At 36.5% G+C, this 22,620-nt stretch overlaps 1 protein-coding gene and 2 pseudogenes across 7 annotated transcripts in view; all 3 read left to right on the top strand.

The window, feature by feature from the left end:
- The window catches only part of LOC309620587 (histone-binding protein RBBP4 pseudogene), a 258,370-nt pseudogene that overhangs the window by 20,223 nt on the left and 215,527 nt on the right, over positions 1–22,620 (top strand). The window lies entirely within an intron of this gene.
- Positions 1–22,620, top strand: part of PHKA1 (phosphorylase kinase regulatory subunit alpha 1) — a 141,532-nt gene that overhangs the window by 97,454 nt on the left and 21,458 nt on the right. For all 5 annotated transcript variants that reach the window (XM_082377048.1, XM_082377046.1, XM_082377045.1 and 2 more), the window contains 5 exons: positions 6,470–6,548; positions 8,522–8,688; positions 11,077–11,253; positions 12,836–12,927; positions 13,286–13,425. In XM_082377048.1, the coding sequence (XP_082233174.1) occupies positions 6,470–6,548; positions 8,522–8,688; positions 11,077–11,253; positions 12,836–12,927; positions 13,286–13,425 (655 nt within the window). The remainder of the gene's footprint in view (positions 1–6,469; positions 6,549–8,521; positions 8,689–11,076; positions 11,254–12,835; positions 12,928–13,285; positions 13,426–22,620) is intronic.
- On the top strand, positions 1,938–6,452 carry LOC309620750 (large ribosomal subunit protein eL31 pseudogene; annotated as a pseudogene). Its single transcript has one exon. The product of its transcript is annotated as a large ribosomal subunit protein eL31 pseudogene (transcript).

Genomic DNA, 22,620 nt, shown 5'->3' with positions numbered 1-22,620 from the left:
GAAAGCAGTAAGAGAATGATACACTGTCTATATGGGAAAACAACTAGAATGACAGCAGATCTCATCAAAAACCCTGGAGAACAGAGGAAAGTGGCATAACATTTTTCAGGTGCTTAAAGAAAAGAATTAATAAACTAAGAATTCTGTATCCAGTTAAAATGTACTTGAAGAATAAAGGGAAAAAAGACATTCTCAGCTGAAGCAAAACTAAATGAATTTGTCTGAAGGAGATCTGCTCTAAAAGAATAGCTTAAAGGAAGTTCTTGAAATAAAAAGGAAATAATGCAAGATGGAATGTTGGAACATCAAGCAAGAAAAACAAAAGTTGAAAGAGTAAGAATACAGGTAAATACAATAGACTTTCTCCACTTCAATTTTCTAAATTATGTTTGACATTTGAAGCAAAAATCATAACACTGTCTGATATGGTTCTCAAAGTATGTAGAGGAGATCTTTAATGCAGTTATATATTGGGGGAGGTAAGGGACTGAAAAGGAAATAAGTTTTTTTTCAAGCATAAACATTGTAAAGCAATTATACTCCAATAAAGATGTAAAGATGTAAAGATGTTCTGGAAGTCCTAGCCACGGCAATTAGAGAAGAAAAAGAAATAAAAGGAATACAAATTGGAAAAGAAGAAGTAAAACTGTCACTGTTTGCAGATGACATGATACTATACATAGAGAATCCTAAAACTGCCACCAGAAAACTGCTAGAGCTAATTAATGAATATGGTAAAGTTTCAGGATACAAAATTAATGCACAGAAATCTCTTGCATTCCTATACACTAATGATGAAAAATCTGAAAGAGAAATTAAGGAAACACTCCCATTTACCATTGCAACAAAAAGAATAAAATACCTAGGAATCAACCTACCTAGGGAGACAAAACACCTGTATGCAGAAAACTATAAGACACTGAGGAAAGAAATAAAAGATGATACCAACAGATGGAGAGATATACCATGTTCTTGGATTGGAAGAATCAACATTGTGAAAATGACTATACTACCCAAAGCAATCTACAGATTCAATGAAATCCCTATCAAATTACCAATGGCATTTTTTACGGAGCTAGAACAAATCATCTTAAAATTTGTATGGAGACACAAAAGACCCCGAATAGCCAAAGCAGTCTTGAGGCAAAAAAACGGAGCTGGAGGAATCAGACTCCCTGACTTCAGACTATACTACAAAGCTACAGTAATCAAGACAATATGGTACTGGCACAAAAACAGAAACATAGATCAATGGAACGAGATAGAAAGCCCAGAGATAAGCCCATGCACCTATGGTCAGCTAATCTATGACAAAGGAGGCAAAGATATACAATGGAGAAAAGACAGTCTCTTCAATAAGTGGTGCTGGGAAAACTGGACAGCTACATGTAAAAGAATGAAATTAGAATATTCCCTAACACCATACACAAAAATAAACTCAAAATGGATTCGAGACCTAAATGTAAGACCGGACACTATAAAACTCTTAGAGGAAAACATAGGAAGAATACTCTTTGACCTAAATCACAGCAAGATCTTTTTTGATCCACCTCCTAGAGTAATGGAAATAAAAACAAAAATAAACAAATGGGTCCTAATGAAACTTCAAAGCTTTTGCACAGCAAAGGAAACCATAAACAAGACGAAAAGACAACCCTCAGAATGGGAGAAAATATTTGCAAACGAATCAACGGACAAAGGATTAATCTCCAAAATATATAAACAGCTCATTCAGCTCAATATTAAAGAAACAAACACCCCAATCCAAAAATGGGCAGAAGACCTAAATAGACATTTCTCCAAAGAAGACATACAGATGGCCACGAAGCACATGAAAAGATGCTCAACATCACTAATTATTAGAGAAATGCAAATGAGGTATGACCTCACACCAGTTAGAATGGGCATCATCAGAAAATCTACAAACAACAAATGCTGGAGCGGGTGTGGAGAAAAGGGAACCCTCTTGCACTGTTGGTGGGACTGTAAATTGATACAGCCACTATGGAGAACAATATGGAGGTTCCTTAAAAAACTAAAAATAGAATTACCCTATGACTCAGCAATCCCACTACTGGGCATATACCCAGAGAAAACCATAATTCAAAAAGACACATGCACCCGAATGTTCATTGCAGCACTATTTACAATAGCCAGGTTATCGAAGCAACCTAAATGCCCATCAACAGACGAATGGATAAAGAAGTTGTGGTACATATATACAATGGAATATTACTCAGCCATAAAAAGGAATGAAATTGAGTCATTTGTTGAGACGTGGATGGATCTAGAGACTGTCATACAGAGTGAAGTAAGTCAGAAAGAGAAAAACAAATATCGTATATTAACGCATGTATGTGGAACCTAGAAAAATGGTACAGATGAGCCAGTTTGCAGGGCAGAAGTTGAGACACAGATGTAGAGAACAGACATATGGACACCAAGGGGGGAAAACTGCGGTGAGCTGGGGATGGTGGTGTGCTGAATTGGGTGATTGGGATTGACATGTATACACTGATGTGTATAAAATTGATGACTAATAAGAACCTGCAGTATAAAAAAACAAACAAAACAACTAATACTAAACTTTCATTGGGTTATTTGTATGGAAATATGTTAATATAAGTGTTTCAGACATTACATGAAATTTCTAAAAATCTTACATGTTCTGGTATAATGTTATAAGTCATAATCCTAGTTATTACTTTAAAATGTATATCTCAGAAATAACTAATTTTCTTGTCAACTGCATTATTATGAACTTTCATCAAATCTTTAACCATGGTCATTTTTAAGTCTTTTGTCATTTACCGACAGTTCTGGGTGTACTCTGATGCTTTTGCAAATATGTTCCTATAAAAGGGTTTCATCTTCAAGGAATTCATGGAAAAGACTCTGACAAGTACAGGTTTCTGGTAACTGACTGTACTGCTGAACTGAATGAATAAGCATTTTCAGAACTCTAATGAAAAACTGATGAACTCATAAAAGTGCTAACAAAAGATCAAGATAAAAAAAAAATTAATTACATGGGACTGAGTGAACTGATGAGGATGAGTATAATTTTTTGACTTTCTGTTTGAATTAAAAAAAAAATCCCACAAGGACTCGGAGGCAAAGAATATACAAATCAATTTTCACTGAAAAGTAAAGGAGCTGTTACAGTGGAGGATTACTGGACTGAATGTCAATATTATGACATAGTATGAGTGTGTTTCATGTTTGGTAATTGCAATCATTGTTGCTTTTGTTGTGGTCATCCATGTACAATGCTTGGTGTCAGTCTATTTATCTCTTGTAAAAATAAAATACAGTGTGTGTGTGTGAAAAAAAAAATAAAATAAAAAAAATAAAAATAAAAAAGGAAATAAGGTTTTTACACATCACTTTAAACTCGTGAAATGTTGGCACTAATAGACAGTGATATATGTATAATGCATGTTTGTATATATTATGTAATACCTAGGGTAACCACTAAGAAGTCTATACAAGGAGATAAAGTAAAAAAAACCATAAATAAAATGGAATTCTTGTGTTTTAGAAAGCAGGAATTAAAAATAGAAGAACAGAGGAACAAACAGAAAACAATAAGTAAAATGGCAGACTCATTCCTAATATATCAATAATTAAATTAACTGTAAATAGCCTAAATACACCAATTAAAGACTGAGATTGGCAGAGTAGATTTAAAAATGACCCACATATATGCTGTCTCCATGAGATTCACTTCATATGTAACAATATAGATAGACTAGAATAAAATAATGGAAAAAATATGCCATGTAAAATTAATTTTAAAAATCAGAAGTGGCCATATTAATATCTGGTAAAATAGACTTCATAATAAAGAGAAAAAATATAGATAATAAAAATAATGTTAAGAATGAGGAAGGGGATATAGCTACAGAAATGGAGGAGTCTAAAACTAACACACCATTGTAAAGCAATTATACTCCAATAAAGATGTTAAAAAAAAAACAAGAAATGGAGGAGTCTTTACAAATTATAAAAGAATACCAAATACAATTTTATAAATCTAGATAAAATTGACAAATTTCTAGAAAAGTAAATAATATAAGAATAAGCTTAAGAAATAGAGACACGGATATAGAGAACAAACTTATGGATACCAAGGGGGAACAAGGGGGTGGGATGAATTGGGAGATTGAGATTGACATATATACACTACTATGTATAAAATAGATAACTAATGAGAACCTACTGTATAGCACAGGGAAACTACTCAGTGCTCTGTGGTGACCTAAATGGGAAGGAAATCTGACAAAGAGAGGGTATACGTATACGTATAACTGATCCATTTTGCTGTACAGCAGAAACTAACACAACATTGCAAAGCAACTATACCGCAATAAAAATTAATTTAAAAAAGAATAAGCTTAATAAGAAATATGCATAAAACTATGTAAAAAATTATAAAGCTAATAAAAAACATAAAAGAAGATTTTAATTACTAGAGAGACATACCATGTTGCTAGATGGAAGTAGTTAATATTGAGAAGATGTTCATTCTTATTAAATTAATCTATCAATTCAGTGAATTCCAAATCAAAATAAAGACAAATTTTTATGAACAAGCTGAATCTAAATTGCATATGGAAGAGAAAATGTACCAGAATAACCAGATTTTTTAAAAACTAAAAACAAGAAAAGATAGATCCATTGGAATTACAATAATGATAAAGACAGCAATACAAATAGCAGCAAAAGAATATAAATAAATACATTTGGGAAAATCATTCATTTAGGCCTGCTACTTTACATTTTATACAAAATTAAATTCTAAATAGATTAAACAGCTAAGCAACAAGAAAAACTATAAAAGAGAAGAAAGTATGGGAGAATGTTTTTGTGATCTTGGGCTGAAGAAAGCTGTACTTTGCAAGACGCAGAAAGGAAAACTTGACAGATTTTCAAACATGAAAATCTAAATTAATCTTTGTTTCTAAATAAATATTTTATACAAAAATGAAGTGTGGTTGAGGCTGCAAGACAAATAATAAAGTAGATAAAATATTTGCCATACATATGATAGAGAAAAGGGTAATAGTCACAAAACATAAAGAGGCCTTGAAAGTCAATTGAAAAAAAAAAAGATTATTTATTAAAAACATGGGAAAAGAGCTTTCCAACCCAAACCAGAATGGCTCCTGCAAAGAAGGGTGGCGAGAAGAAGGGCCAGTCCACCATCAACGAGGTGGTGACCAGAGAACACACTATCATCGTTCACCAGCGCATCCATGAAGTGGGTTTCAAGAAGCATGCCCCTCGGGCACTCAAAGAAATCTGGAAATTTGCCATGAAGGAGGTGGGAACTCCAGATGTACACATTGACACTGAGCTCAACAAAGCTGTCTGGGCCAAAGGAATAAGGAATATCCCATACGGTGTCCATGTGTGGTTGTCCAGAAAACGTAATGAAGATGAAGATTCACCAAACAAGCTCTATACGTTGGTTACCTATGTACCTGTCACCACTTTCAAAAATCTGCAGACAGTTAATGTGGATGAGAACTAACGGCTGATTGTCAAAGTTTTCGAACCACCAAAAAAAAAAAAATGGGAAAAGAACATGAACAGGCAATTCATAAAAGAAATACAAATAGCCAGTCTATACATGAAAACATGCTCAATCTTACTAGTACTAAAATTAAAACAATGTATTTTTTTCATGTATCAGATAAACAAAGATTAAAAAGATTATTAACACCATTGTTGTTAAAGATGTGGGGAAACAATCACTTTCTATACTGATGGTAGACATAGTGGCACAACTTTTTTAGTGTGCAGTTTGGCAGTCTATAAAGTTTTTAGTAAGTGTTCCCTTTGTTCTAACAGTTCTACTTGTAAGAATTTATCCTAAGGAAATAATAGAAAAATTGCATCACAGTGTTGCTTATAATATAACAGTCTAAATATCTGTTATGGAATCATTTTTACCTTTTGCAAAGAATTAGTTAGAAAAAGTGGATCACAAAAGAGTATGTGTAGTATGATCCCCTTCACATAAAGTTGGATAATTGTTAGCCTTCTAAATATTTTTTATGCCTACCCACATACACACACGTAAACCAAAGCTCATTGGATGAGATAATGTATAAAATGTTCAGCACAGTACTCGGCACATAACATTCAACATATGATTGCTGTTGTTATTATTGTCAGCATTCAGTAATCATTCTGTGTTCTGCAATCAGGCAATGTGCTAAGTACTTACAATAAATAAGATACTGTCTGTGAGGAACTCTCCTCTCTTGGTCATCATCCCTTACCATTTCCCATTCTGCAGCATCATTGGCTCTCAGATGAAGTGTTGAAATACAGGGTGGTCAACGAGGACTGTCTCATTTGTACCATCACCACCAGAAAGTTGGTTTAAAATAATTGAAAGATTCCCCTTATTTCAAAGTTAAAACCACAAAGATTGTTTTAAAATTCTCTTCATTTTAAGATGAAGGTGGAACCAGCTTGAATTCAAGTATCCTGGCAGCACTCCGAAAAATGCAGGATGGCTATTTTGGTGGGGCAAGGTAAGTGACCTGTATGCACTCAGTAGTGAAATGAAGTGAAATTTGCATGCTGGGTATAGTAATGGTAGACTTGTGATGCCTTTCTCTGTATCTTTAGCAACATATACCCATCCTATTCCAGGAGCTGGTGTTTGATAGATTGAATCAAGGAATTTAATGTTAAAGAGAACGGTTGGAATTTTTCCCCACCCTGTTCTTTGCCTACACCCCATAAATTCAGTGGATCAGGAAACTTACCCTGGAAGGAAGGAAGAATGGAAGGGAGGGAGGGAAGGAGGGAGGAAAGTAGGTTACTGGACTATTCAATTCTCACTGCTTTTCTTTTTTCCCTAAGTTTTTACTTTGAAAAATTTCAAGTAGACACAAATATGCAAGAATCTTATTGAATACCATATACCCTCCCTCAAGACTCACCTGTTAACATCTGTCCCACTTGTGTGTTCTCTCTCTCCCCCCTTCCCTCCCTTCCTTCCTCTCCTCCCTCCCTTCCTCTCCTCCCTCCCTTCCTCTCTTGTTCCCTACCCTTCTCCCTCTCTCACACACACATATGTGCACACGCACACACACACACACACACACACACACACACACACACACAGGCGCACACACTTTTTTCACTAAAGTGTGTGAGGGTTAGTCAGAGATATCATGACTCTTCAACCCTAAATACTTCAGTTTCTGTCTTCTAAGAAAGAGGGCATTCTCATACATGACTACAATATAATCAGCACACTCAGAAAAGTTAATATTGATATGATACTATTATCTAATACAGAGTCCATATTCAGAATTACCCAGTTGTCTCAATAATGTTTTCCCATAGCTTTTTTCCCACTCCAGCTCCAATGAAAGATCACTCGTTGGCTTTTAGTTATTGTATCTCCTTGATGTCTTTTAATCTAGAGCAATTCCCCAGCTATTTGTTAATATTTCATTACAGTTTTCATTACAGTTTTAAAGAAAGAAGGTCAGTTATTTTGCAGAATGTCTCTCAGTTTGTTTAAAATGTTATCTTCTGAGTTACTTTCCCCTGTCTGAGTTTACTCATTGGTGACCTCACAATGGACCTGTCTATTGCTTGCCAGCCCTTCCATGGGGAGAGCGCTTCTCTCCATATTCTTCATAATCCTCCATTCGTGTCTAGATTCCATTATCCTCTCTCCAACAGTCTTTGACCAAATGGCTTTAGCTTCCATTGATCAATCAGTTATTACTAATGGGGTTGTAAAATCATGATTCTGTGTTTCTATCATTCTTTGTACATGTATTAGTTGGAATCCTTCTGTTAAAAATAAAAAAAAGCTCTCCCTTACCCCCTTTAATTTTGTAGTTTTATTGCCAGCATAGAGTCATAGATTCTTATTTTATATTTATGTCATGATTCATTCCAATTTCAGTGTACATATTATTCAAGATCTGGCCATTGGGAGCCCCCTCAAGCTGACTTCTTTAGAAAATCAGTATTATTGACTTTCCCTTTGGGTTTGGGTTTTGCAATTGGCTTTATAAGTAGGGGAAGATATGGCTTACAATCTACTATAATTCTTAAAATTGTCAGATACTGTTTTTTTCTTTTCAAAATGGTCTTTTTGAGTATTTTTTGAAATGATACGACAGATTTGTGGTGATTTATCTTCATTCTGTCCTAGCTTCTCTTGCAGCCAATGGAAGTTTTTGCCAGATATTTGGCAGAGTTAGCAATGTAGTATGTGGCAGTGAAAGAGAGCAAAACTGATCTGCTGGTGGATTGTGAACCCATTAATTGTAGTCTTTATTAACATAGTACCCTAACCTATACTACACTATGTCTAGGAGTGCTGTAAATGTTCACTTTTACAAAATTTGTACTAACGTATAAACGTTAGTAATCCCCCAACAGAGCATTCTAGGTATCCTTTTTATCACTAAACTGTGTTGTTTTGAAAATGATTTCCTCTGATTTTCTGTTTTCTGTTTACCCTCTTAATTGTCAGGATTCAAACAGGTAAACTGTCAGAGTTTTTGACAACATCTTGCTGCACACATTTGAGCTTTATGGACCCTGGACCTGAGGGTAAATTGTACAGTGAAGATTATGATGCCTATGATAATGAGCTGGAATCTGGTGACTGGATGAATGGCTATGGTTCAACCAGTAATGGTAAGGAGGCTTCATAAATGCACTGGCCTTGCTGGACAAGAATACAAAGTATTGTTGAGCATCCTCCTTAATATTTCTCACTGCCAGCAGTCTCACTTCTATTTAATACACCTAGATTTCTACTTTTGTTTGGCTTCACTTTTCATTCTTCTACTTACCTTTGGTTTCTGGTCTAATATCCCTGTGGTGATTGTGGAGTATAGAGTTGGACTATCCCTTACTAAGGTTAGGGGAGATTTTATCCCAGGTACATAAAATGACTCGTACTTTAAAAATGGGAGGAAGCAATGGTGAGTGAGAGATATTTAATCAAGTATGTAGTAGGAAAACTAGACATATACGTACTGCTTTTTGACATTAAAAAGCATAAAAAGTATAAAATTCCATCAGAGTTCTTTTATATAGACTATTATATAATATTCTATAATTTTATATTCTAATATATTCTATATATTCTAATTTTATATAGCTCTTTTATATAGAATATTATAGGGGTACATCAGAATCTCTGGGGAGTTCTGCGTAGTTTGAAAAAGCCGATTTGGTATGCCTATTGCTTTCATATTACACCTAGGCAAATAACGCAGAACAAAATCTAATTGGCTTCTAGGAATACAAAGATGATATAGTGAGAAAGCATCATGGGGGCCTGAGAAACACCCTAAAGTGTTAAAATGCTGACCTAGGCAGGGCAAACATTACATTATTTGAATCCCACAGAAAGAAGGGCTGGTGGGAGTGAATTATTGTTCTAGTTATGTAAAACGTGGTTTGCCTGCTTTCACTGTCTGGTTTTCTGACTGTTAGCCTATATCTTAAGGCAGCCAATTTCTTTATCTTAAGAGTGGTGTGTTGGAGAGAAGAAAAATAAATAAATTAGCTTTCCTCAGTGAGCTAGCAAGCATAATCTCATATACAGTAAACCAAAACACTAGCAGTCAGAAGGACTATTTTCTCATTTGGGCTCAGCATTTACTCACCTAAGTACCATTTAATTCACTCTGTATTTGTTTTTGTAAGATCTAAAATAGTGTGAATTTCTTTGTTTGAAGAGTACATTAAATACAAGGTTATTTCCTGTTACCGGTAATACCCAAAGTCATGATATCTATCTTGGCATAAGCTGAAATATTTTGAAAACCAAATAAGACTGATCATATATTGAGGTTGTTTGCTATTGCATAGGTAGTTGTGATTTATATCTGTAGCACTCATTCTCTTAGATTGCTTTCTTAAATATATCTCTTTAATGATATGTTTTACTAAGCTTGATATTATGCATTCTGAGTCACTTTCCCCTGTCTGGGTTTACTCACTGGTGTCCTCACAATGGACGTGTCTATTGCTTGCCAGCTCTTCCATGGGGAGAGCGCTTCTCTCCATATTCTTCATAATCCTCTACTCAAGTGTCTAGATTGTATTCAAGGTTATAATATTTGTCATTAAGATGTCACTGAGTATGAGGTCCACTCCTGCAGCTCTGCTAGTTCCCATTAGTCACATCAGAGAATAGAAAGACATCTGGAGAGTTCCCCAGAGGTAATCAAAATCCAGATGATACATGACTGACGTAGCAAACTTCAGTATTGATCCAAACATTGGGCTTTTCCAACTATAAATGTTGCAAGTGTTCATGTAAAATCTGAAATGTTAAGCAGCCACAAGATATATGTATTTTTTTTGGTTTCCGTTATCCATAGTCAGAGATAATGTTATAGAAGGTGTGAGGGGGAGGGAGAGACCAAGAGGATAAGGACTATATCTGTCTTCTTCAGCACTGAAACCTCAGCACCTAGTACACCACCTGGTCCATAGTGGGCAATAAATATTTGGTGAATAAGTGAAGGGGGTAACAAAAAAGACCAACGTGTGGTCAATAGTCCTTTTGACACCAGTGCCACATGGAGCTTGTTCTTTCTTTAGCAATTGTAGCTGCCATTTGTGGAATCTGTCTGTTTTCAGGTAGGCTCAATGTTTAGTAGATTTTTGCCCTTCCCCACAAGTCTCCTCATACCAGTGAGACTCAAAGGGCCCTGTTCTACTCCTCCTCCACCACAACTGCCACCACCACTACCATCACACACACATACATAGATTATGAAATGCTCCACCTGGCCTATAATAAGCTCATACTACTTTCAGGGAACCTAATATTGTCTCAACTAAGTTGAAGAACAGGTGGATCCTGGTAAGTGGCTATAGTTTCTGAATAGTAAAGCTACGAGATTGTATAATGATCACCAACTCCTTTCCCCCATGAGCTAAAACAACCTGGTTTTGGTGCTGTGTTGTGGGCACAGGAGTCAGTCATTCTGTTTGGTGGGGTAGATTGTGAAGTAACTAAAATGTTTATTTTTTTCTCTCCCCCTCCCCCCACTAACCTTGCAGCTCGCTGTGGTGATGAAGTTGCTCGTTATTTAGATCACCTCTTGGTGCACACTGCTCCCCATCCTAAAGTAGCCCTTACCTCACAGAAGGGAGGGCTAAATCGGTTCCGAGCTGCTGTGCAGACAACCTGCGATTTAATGTCCTTGATGACCAAGGCCAAGGAGCTGCATGTACAGAGTGAGTAATGCCATGACTCACTGGAGTCAGGAACAGGATGACATGAAGCCCAGGATGGGGGTGGGGTGTTTATTACAGTGTAGGCAGGAACTTTGTTTTGTTCACTGCTTTATCCCCAGCATCTCCGACAGCACCTAGAACATATTAGTTGCTCAAATATTTGTAAAATTAATGAATTTTTACAATTAAAAATGGGTAATTAATGGGTATAGTTTTGCTATAGATAGTGCTGTGTAGTCTGGTTTAACCAGTTACATAGCAAGAAGAGACAGAACAAGAGACATGGAGCATATTCAATTTTAACATCAAAGTATTAAAATGCGGAAAGGATTTTTTCCTCCTTTGGAAAAGTCACTAATTTGGAAGTAATTTTATTTAAAGGGAAAGCATTGCAGACTATTACAAGATAGCCTTGCAATGGAAAGGGAGATATTCTCCCTTAATTAAGCTAAATCTGGTTCCTTAGGCCAGCTGTAACTTATACAGTCAGTTGTTCCAGCAGTGTAGAGCTGTATTTGTCAACTACAGTATCATTCTTCAACAGCTTTACCATTCTTCTCCCCAAGACTACTATCCTCCCTCAGTAGTATTCACAGTGGAGGATGTCTTCTACCACTCATTGCCAGGAGTAGTCATGGCCCCTAAGAGTGTTCATTACCTGTATGATAGCTACATATGAAGGGACAGAAGGGCTCCTTGGCCACACCTAGAGGACCTAAATGTTAACATTTCACAGATGATGAGAATGATTGAGATGCATGATCTTACTGTCTAAAATTTTATTGACCATTACTAACCAAAGATATTAAACATGATCATTGGGGAATCATTTAACAGTTAGAAAAGGGAAAAGCTTAGCATACATAGCCTTTGCGTATGCTTCCTTGACAAAGGGCTTATGCAAAGACATCAGCTTTATTAAGTTATACTTCTTGATTGTGAATCAGGAAACTTGAGCTTAATTCCCAGCTCTGCTACTTACTTGCTTGAACAGTTATCTGAGCTCTGTATCTCTCTTTCTGTATCTGTAAAATGGCAAAAATGACAAGAGAGTCTCTCCTTAGAGGTTATGGTAAGTGTTTCAACAATGAACTGTAAGTAAAAATCTTAGGAACATCTCAAAGTTGGTCAGCCACTACATTTTTTGATTCCCTAGATAGGGTCATCCATTTATCGGTTCTCAAGCAATTCCAACTGCTAGCGGCCAGATATTCTTCTGGGAGAGTCCAGAAAATATAAAATGTAACTGGGTTCTTTCTGTTATATGTGGTAGTCTATTAAAGTATCAGTGATAGCACCATTGTGGTGTTGATTACGTTCGTAGAATTTAATATCTTATATGTCCAGCTGATGCTATAATTCTAGATATTCCATTCAAAATATGTTTATTGATTGATTGAATATCCTTTGATTTATCTGACCTTCATATTTCTTTTCTTTGCTATTACCAAGAAAGGGTAAATTTCTCATTCTTGTTCTATAAAGAACCAACCCATATGTAACTTCATTGTTGAGGTCAACTGTGCATTTTTATTAATCTCTTAATTATCTAAGCTTTTCCATAAATATCAACCTCTTGCAGATGTACACATGTATCTTCCTACAAAGATATTTCAGGCTTCCCGGCCTTCACTCAACTTACTTGACTTACTTCATGCACCACAAGAGAACCAGGTAAATTTGCACAGGAGGTATTTCTATCAGCTTTTTGCAAAACTGCCATTCTTACAGAAAATAATAGAACTAGCCATTATGGTTTCTGCTAGTAACTGGTGGTAGGCAAAATGCCACCATGGTGAAGACATATGTCCTTTTTAGTTCACTTTTTAAATGGGCAAGTTTTTCTAGTCAGGCTTAAGAAAACTAGATTGCTGTATCATACATTCTGAAGGTGTCATTGTTTTTGCTTTACTTTTTGTCAAAATTTAGCAAACTCTTATGGAAAAGGTTTAGAAAGTGAAAAGATCAACACTCTAGGGCATTATTTAAGGTGATCACTTGTGGATTTTTTTTGTCTTTTCTCAAACTAAAGGTTCCCTCTGTTCGTGTAGAAATACATCTTCCTAGACACCCGTCTGGGGAAGTGGACTTCAAAGCACTGGTTTTACAGTTGAAGGAGACCTCCAGCTTACAGGAGCAAGCTGATATCCTCTACATGCTATATACTATGAAGTAAGTGATGGATATTATCAATCTACTTTCATGATCATATAGAAAAGAAGTATAGCATAGTAAATATAGCACTGCTCTGGAGTCTCACTGATGTGGATTTGAATAGTTTTGCAACCTACCTACTGTGTAACTTTAAAGTCTCAATTGTCCTCATTTATAAAATTTGGATTATACCTACCTCATAGAATTGTTGTAAAGATTAAAACAAGATAAAATATCTGCAGTCTCTGGGAATAAAGACACAGACCTACTAGAGAATGGACTTGAGGATATGGGGAGGGGGAAGGGTAGGATGTGACAAAGTGAGAGAGTGGCATGGACATATATACACTACCAGACGTAAAATAGATAGCTAGTGGGAAGCAACCGCATAGCACAGGGAGATCAGCTCTGTGCTTTGTGACCACCTACAGGGGTGGGATATGGAGGATGGGAGGGAGGGAGACGCAAGAGGGAAGAGATATGGGAACATATGTATATGTATAACTGATTCACTTTGTTATAAAGCAGAAACTAACACACCATTGTAAAGCAATTATACTCCAATAAAGATGTTAAAAAAAAATATCTGCAGTCTCTAATACAGTGCCTGGTACATAGTAAGTGACTAATAACGTAAACATTATTATCATTATTATGGTTATTTTAAGCCTCCATTATTTGGTAAAATCTATAGATAAATAAATTTTTAACTCAAAAGAAGTAAGAATATGGAGGCTTACAGGAAAAAAAAAGTAGCATTAGTGAGTGTTTGCTATGTGTCAGGCATCCTCTGCTAGGTACATTTTATCTAGGTACCCCTAACTCTAGGTACCTTGAACTCCTCTCTCCTGTCCCCCAAATTCCCCCACAAAATTACCTGTTCTTCCTCATTTATTCATGTTGTCAGCACCCTGAAGAGGCAGGATGGACCCCCGCCCTCCCCTAATTTGTTTTGGATGTCAAGACTGATGATGCCACACAAATACCAGAAGGGTGTGGGTCCTTAAAAAGCAGGGAAAGAGGCTGGATTTGGAATTTTATTATGATTAGGAGGTGAGGCTGGGATGAGGGTTCATTCTCAACGGCACCAAAAGAGGGGACACTCAGACTTTTTTATCAACTTGCTCAGACGTAGGCTGGAAAGGAAAGGGGAGTGGTAGGACTTGAAAGCAGTCAGCAGTCAAATATCAAAAATGGAGTTGCTTCTATGAAATTCTCCATCTCTATTGTTGGAATCAACACCTACCTAATCATCAAGCCTTCTCCCTATATCCAGTTAATCACCAAGTCTGTCCAGTTTTACCTCTAAATATTTATCTTCTGCATCTCTAATATTGCTGCCTTCATTCAGGCCTATGTCTCTCCCTAGGACTGTTGCTACAGTTTCCTAACAAGTCTTTCTACTTCAATCTAGTTTTCCTCAAACACATCCTCAACAGAGGAGGGAGAGTAACTTTGATGATATTGCCGAAATGCCCAGGCTTATACAAAAGTAGAGAGGACAGTGTGATGAACACTTTTGGACCCATCTCCCAGCCTGAACAACTATAAACTCATGGTTAATCTTGTCACATCTATATTCTCATTCTCTCTTCCTCCTGGATTATTTTGAAGAGGATACCAAACATTTTATCATTTTATTCCTAAATATTTCAGTATTATTTCTAAAAGACAAAAACCTCTTAAAACATAACCACAATGGGGCTTCTGGTTCTGGACAAGATAGAGTAAATGCATTTCTCTCTGTTCCTCCTGCTGGGTACAGGAGGACATTATTTATAAAACAAACATAACAAGATGTTGAAAGGTGGAGAGAAGGCGGCAGACTGGCTAAGGACCTCATGATTCAAGGACTGAGAGGGTGCTGACATCCCCAGGTTTTCTTTGTTGCCTCACTGGGTGCTGGAGAAGCCAGCAGCCTGAAAAGGCCAGTCAGTGGGCACAGACAACAAAAGCCCTAAGGAAAACCCGTTCTTCCCAGACAAAGGGTTAGGAAAGAGGCACTCTAGCAACACAGACAACTTTTAAACAATAACCACTCTATTCCAGCCAAGCACCAGAGAAAAATCTGCGGTGCTACCCCTGTCAACAAAGGCTGAGTGGAAAGCCCAGACTTCTGCTCTCACCAAGGCAGGCACTGCTCCACCTTTCTCACTGCCAGGGGAGTGTCAAAGAAGGCTAGGTAGGGATCAGGAACTTTCATCCCCTCTAAGTGGTAATGAAGTCCCCTTGGCCTGACTCCAGAGCCTATGCCATTTCCATCAGATTATGGTGTTTAATGAGTAAGTAAAAAAGGAAGCTGAAAAGCCTACCAGCACTAAAGTCAAAGTTTTACACATCCAATTTTATTAAAAATAGCCCAAACATATTTTAAGGCATTTAGGGCCTGCCTGCTTTGCATCCTCCTCAAAACTCAACCTGCATCTGCTAGCAAGAGATAAGCCCTGGGCCGTGAGTGTCCCAAACCATTGCTGCCATTCAGAGCTTTCTAACCTAGAGCCTCCCCACAGTGCTACTGAGGGACTACACCTAGACCTGTAACCCCCCTCCTCCCCTCTTCCCTGGGAGTTCCCTTGCCCTCCTCCATGTTATGGATGGTAGAACTTGTGCCTTATATAAGCCTCCTGACAGTCTGATGCTGTGAGGGACTTCCCCTCTCATACAACCCTGTCCAAGTGCCAACTGTTAAAGCTTGTTATGTGCTACTACCAAGAAAAAGACATGGGTTTTATTACTCTGATACCTTTATTCCTTTCCTTTTTCCTTTAGGGTAAGGCAGGCTGTTCAAAAAGTATTAGTTGAATACTTATGTGCCAGGCACAATGCTAAATGCAGAGTAGTGAAAAGATAGAGAAGGTGAGAAGAGATAAGGGTTAAGGACAGAATGACTAATGACTGTAGCTTGAATGAAAACTGAAGATTCAGCAGGGTCATTGGGATAGGCAAGCAAAGGCTTGAAACACTCATGCTTTCCTACCAATTCAGATGATCCATGGTTGACTGCCAACTCTTCCACTCCTAACACATGAGTTTTCTTCATCTAATCCTGTACATACTAACTTCACCGTAACATCTGATCAAAACCTGTAATCTCACTAGAACTAGTACTCTAGTATCAAACCACTTGAGTAGATTGTTTGATGTGCTGCATGGTGTTTAATACACTTGGAATTCTGCCCAGTATCCCTTGTGGATTTGAGTAGAAACTGGGAGGTGGGGTTTCCTATGTCTATCGACTAGTATTCCTTCTGTGAGTTGTCTGTTCATAACCATTGTTTGCTCTCCATTGGATTATTTATATTTTTCTTATAGTAATAGTATATATTACTATTTTGTTTGTTATATTTGTTGCAGATATTTTGTCCAAGGTATTTGTGTTTTAACTTTGTTCATATGCTTTTCTCTATGCAAAAGTTTCGGGTTTTTTTTTTAATATTTATTTATTTACTTATTTGGCTGCACTGGGTCTTAGTTGCGGCACGCAACATCTTCGTTGCGGCGTGGGGGATCATTAGTTGTGGTACGTGGGATCTTTAGTTGCAGCATGTGGTGTCTAGTTCCCTGACCAGGGATCGAACCCGGGCCCCCTGCATTGGGAGCGTGGAGTCTTAACCGCTGGACCACCAGGGAAGTCCCAAAAGTTTTGTTTTATATAGTCTTTTCTTTTTTGGCTTCTGAGTTTCTTATCATGCATGGGGAGAACCTTCTCCCCTCCCAGAATTTAAAAATATTTTAAATACCTTCAAGAATTTTTAAGAATTTAAGTCCTTAATCTACTCAGAATTCATTTTTATATGTCTTCTTACTCAGCATGTCTAAAGTCAAATTCAGTCTTTACCAGAAACCTACTACTGCCTGACGCTTTTCATGGTATTATCATTCTTTCAGTCACCCAGACTTGAAATTGTGTCAACACCTTCAAGTCCTTCTCATCCCCTGCCTCTCCCTACCACATCACCACCACTACTGTTGGGAATCAGTGACCAAACCTATATCCTCTATAATCTAACTTTCGACCTTTATCTACCATTGCTCCCCCATCACAATGTGAATACTGCCACCAAAACAGCCTGCTACTTATCACATCCAAAACAAAGCCTGTATATGACCACTTTCAGACCTTGGTTCATGTTTTTTCCTCTGTCTGGACTACTCTCCCTTTACCACATCCCATCTCTCCTCGTTGGAATTCTAGCTATCCATCAAGGCCTGGATCATCTGTCACCTCCATGAAACTTTCTCTGATCCCTAGGAATAAAAAGGATCTTCCCTGATTATGAGATCTCATAACATTTATTTTCATATTATTTATTTTTATTTTGACCATTTCAAACTTAGAGAAAAGTTGTAAGGATAGTACAAAAAAAAAAGTTCTGAGAAAACCATAATTCAAAAAGAGTCATGTACCACAATGTTCATTGCAGCTCTATTTACAATAGCCAGGACATGGAAGCAACCTGTGTCCATCAACAGATGAATGGGTAAAGAAGATGTGGCACATATATACAATGGAATATTACTCAGCCATAAAAAGAAACAAAATTGAGTTATTTGTAGTGAGGTGGATGGACCTAGATTCTGTCATACAGAGTGAAGTAAGTCAGAAAGAGAAAAACAAATACCATATGCTAACACATATATATGGAGTCTACAAAAAAGAAAAAAAAATGGTCATGAAGAGCCTAGGGGCAGGATGGGAATAAAGACGCAGACCTACTAGAGAATGGACTTGAGGACACGGGGAGGGGGAAAGGTAAGCTGGGACAAAGTGAGAGAGTGGCATGGACATATATACGCTACCAAATGTAAAACCGATAGCTAGTGGGAAGCAGCCGCATAGCACAGGGAGATAAGCTCGGTGCTCTGTGATCACCTAGAGGGGTGGGATAGGGAGGGTGGGAGGGAGGGAGATGCAAGAGGGAAGAGATATGGGGATATATGTATACATATAGCTGATTCACTTTGTTATAAAGCAGAAACTAACACACCATTGTAAAGCAATTATACTCCAATAAAGATGTTTAAAAAAATAATAAAATTAAATTAAAAAAAAAAAAAGTTCTGGATATCCTTCACCCAGATCCCTCAGATGTTCACACTGAGCTTTAATATCTCTCTCTCTCTCCCCCCTCCCTGCCTCCCTCCCTGTCTTCTTCTTCATCATCTCATCATCATCATCACCACACACACATTTTTTTTCTGAACCATTTGACAGTATGTGGCAAACATGATCCCCTTCTACCCCCAGATACTTCGATGTGTATTTCCTAAAGACTAGGAATTCTCTTATATAAGCACAGTATAATTGCCAAAATCAGAAAATTAATGTTAAGATAATACTGTTATCTAATCTACAGACCTTATTGAGATTTGTTGGTTGTCCCAATAATGTCTTTATAGCAAAAGAAAATCTAAATGATGCATTTCATTTAGTTCTTATGTGTCCCTCATCTCCTTTAATCTGGAACAGTTCCTAAGTCTTTATTTTTAATGTTATTGACATTTTTGAAGGATACAGACCAGTTGTTTTACAGAATATCCCTAAATTTTGGTTTATCTGATGTTGCCTCATAATTAAATTCAGGTTATGCATTTTGGGCAAGAATACTACTGAAGTGATGCTGAGTTCTTCTCAGTGTATCTTATCAGGAGGCACATAGTACTGATGAGTCCCATTTCTGGTAACTCTGACCACTTGGTTAAGGTAGTATCTTCCACGTTCCTCCGCTGTAAAGTTACTATGTTATACTTCAAAATTAAAAAGTATCTTGTAGGGTTTCCCTGGTGGCACAGTGGTTAAGAATCCGCCTGCCAATGCAGGGACATGGGTTCGAGCCTTGGTCCGGGAAGATCCCACATGCCACGGAGCAAGTAAGCCCGTGCGCCACAACTACTGAGCCTGCATGCTACAACTACTGAAGCCCACGTGCCTAGAGCCTGTGCTCCACAACAAGAGAAGCCCCAGCAATGAGAAGCCTGCGCACCACAACGAAGAGTAGCCCCCGCTCGCCCCAACTAGAGAAAGCCCGTGCGCAGCAACGAAGACACAATGCAGCCAAAAATAAAATAAATAAATTAATTAATTAATTAATTAAAAAAAAAAAAGTATCTTGTAGAGATGTACTTTGAGACTGTGAAAATATCCTGTTACTCTTCAGACTTTCATTCACTGTTTCTTGAATCCATTGATTCGTATAGTATAGTATAGATTTAGTTTTATTATATTAAACATTTATATTATATATAATTTGATATATTGAATAGATAACACATTATCATGGTTCAAACATTTTAAAGTACAAAAGGATACAGTGAAGGGGTAAAAAGTCTTTCTCCCACCTCTGTTCCCCAGATACCTGATTCCCCTCCTCATAGACAATCAATGCTATTGATTTTTTGTGTATCCATCCAGGGACATTTTATGCATATATAGGTAAATACAGATATATATGTGTTTACTTTTATACCTGTTTACCCAAATGGTAGATTGAACACCTTTTCTTAAGTTTAAAAGCCATTGGTACTTATTTTGCCAGATGTTCTTTTGTTGTTTTTTATTTTCTTATCTATTTGTTGGAATTCTTTTTTTTTTAACCTCTTAATCTCCCTCACCTATTTCTCTCCTCCCCCCACTTCCCTCTCCTCTGGCAACCATGTTTGTTCTCTGTATCTATGATACTATTTCTGCTTTGTTATGTTTGTTCATTTGTTTTGTTTTTTAGATTCTATATATAAGTGAAGTCATACGATATTTATCTTTCTCTGTGTGACTTATTTCACTTAGCATAATATCCTCTAGGTCCACCATCCATGTTGTTGAAAATGGCAAGATTTCATTCTTTTTTATTGCAGAGTAATATTCCATTGTGTGTGTGTGTATGTGTGTGTATGTATGTGTGTGTATATGTATATGTGTGTGTGTGTATATATATATATATATATATCACATCTTTATCCATTCATATTGATGGGCATTTAGTTGCTTCCATATCTTGGCTATCATAAATAATGCTGCAGTGAACAGAGCTGTGCATATATCTTTTCAAATTAGTGTTTTTGTTCTCTTCAGATAGATACCCAGAAGTGGAATTGCTGGATCATATGATAGTTCTATTTTTAAGGGTTTTTTTTTTTGCCTTTTTTGAAAATTTTATTGAAGTATAGTTGATTTACAATGTCATGTTAGTTCAGGTGTACAGCACAGTGATTCAGTTTTTATATATATATATATATATATATATATATATATATATATTCTTTTTCAGATTCTTTTCCCTTATAGGTTAGTACAAAATATTGAGTATAGTTCCCTGTGCTATATTGTAGGTCCTTGTTGGTATTTCTAAGTCTTTGAGGAATCTCCATACTGTTTTGCATAGTGACTGCACCAATTTACATTCCCACCAACAGTGCATTAGGGTTCCTTTTTCTTCACATCCTCATAAACACTTGGTATTTCTTATCTTTTTGATGATGGCCATTCTGACAGGTGTGAGGTGATATCTCATTGTGGTTTTGATTTGCATATCCTTGATGATTAGTGATATTGAGCATCTTTTCATGTGCCTATTAGCCATTTGTATGTCTTCTCTGGAAAAATGTCTATTCAGATTCTCTGCCCATTTTCAATCAGATTGTTTATTTTTTTTGACGTGAATTGTATGAGTTGTCTATTTTGGATATTAACCCTTCATTGGATATATCATTTGCAATTGTCTTCTCCTATTCAGTAGGCAGCCTTTTTGTTTTGTTGACAGTTTCCTTCTCTGTGCAAAAACTTTTAGTTTGAGGTAGTCTCATTTGCTTATTTTTGCTTTTGTTTCCCACACCTGAGGAGACATATCCAAAAACATATTGCTAAGACCAGTGTCAAAGAGTATACTGTCTATGTTTTCTTCTAGAATTGTTATAGTTTCAGGTCTTACATTTAAGTCTTTAATCCATTTTGACTGTATTTTTGTATATGGTGTGGGAAAGTAGTCCAGTTTGATTCTTTTGCATGTAGCTGTCCAGTTTTCCCAGCACCGTTTATTGAAGAGGCTGTCTTTTCCCCATTGTATATTCTTGTCTCCTTTGTTGAACATTAATTAAACATATAATTGTGGGTTCATTTCTGAGATCTCTATTCTGTTCCATTGGACTGTGTGTCTGCTTTTGTGCCAGTTCCATACTGCTTTGAAGACTGCAGCTTTATCGTATAGTCTGAAGACAGGGAGCATGATTCCTCCAGCTTTTTCTTCTTTCTCAAAATTGTTTTGGCTATTCAGTGTCTTTTGTGTTTCCATACAAATTTTAGAATGCTTTGTTCTAGTTCTGTGAAAAATACGATTGGTATTTTGATAGGGATCGCATTGAATCTGTAGATTGTCTTGGGTGGTACGGTCACCTTAGCAATGTTAATTCTTCCAATCCGTGAGTACGGTATGTCTTTTCATTTGCTTATGTCACCTTCAATTTCTTTTATCAGTGTCTTATAGTTTTCTGAGTATAGGTCTTTTACCTCCTTAGTTAGATTTATTCCTAGGTATTTTATTCTTTTTGATTCGATTTTAAATGAGATTGTTCTTAATTTCTCTTTCTGATAGTTTATCGTCAGTATTTAGAAATGCAGCAAATTTCTGTATATTAATTTTGTATCCTGTGACCTTTCTGAATTCATTGATGAGTTCTAGTAGTTTTTTGGTGGAATTCTTTATACATTAGGAAAATTGGCCTATGAATTGCAAATATTTTTCTCAGTTTGTAATTTGTCCTATGACTTTGCTTATAGTGGTTTTTGCAATAAGAGTTTTGTATATTTATATATACATATGTATATAAATGTATCGATCTTTCTTTTATGGCTTTTGGTGTATAGTTCACAGTTTAAAAGTCCTCTTGACTCTGAAATTATAAAATAGTTCTCCCATATCTCTTTTAGTACTTTAACATTTAAATTTGATACATTTGGAATTTTGGTGTACAGTGTGAGGCATGGATTCAACGTTTTTTCCAGTTGGCTACTTGATTGTCTTAACATCATTTAATAAATAATCTACCTTTTATCATCTATTAAATTCCCAATTTCATAGCACTTCATATATCTTTTATGGTACTTCACAGTTGACTTGTGTTATAGGAACTTTTACGACAATAATGTATATGATGTGTGTGTGTGTGTATATATATATATGTGTATGTGTATATATATATATATATATATATATATATATA

Source organism: Balaenoptera borealis (genome assembly GCF_965194805.1).
Source record: "Balaenoptera borealis genome assembly, chromosome: X".
In the NCBI taxonomy this organism is placed as follows: Eukaryota; Metazoa; Chordata; class Mammalia; order Artiodactyla; family Balaenopteridae; genus Balaenoptera; species Balaenoptera borealis.
The sequence above is the reverse complement of the archived record's forward strand: the minus strand, read 5'-3'. Positions and strand labels throughout refer to the sequence as shown.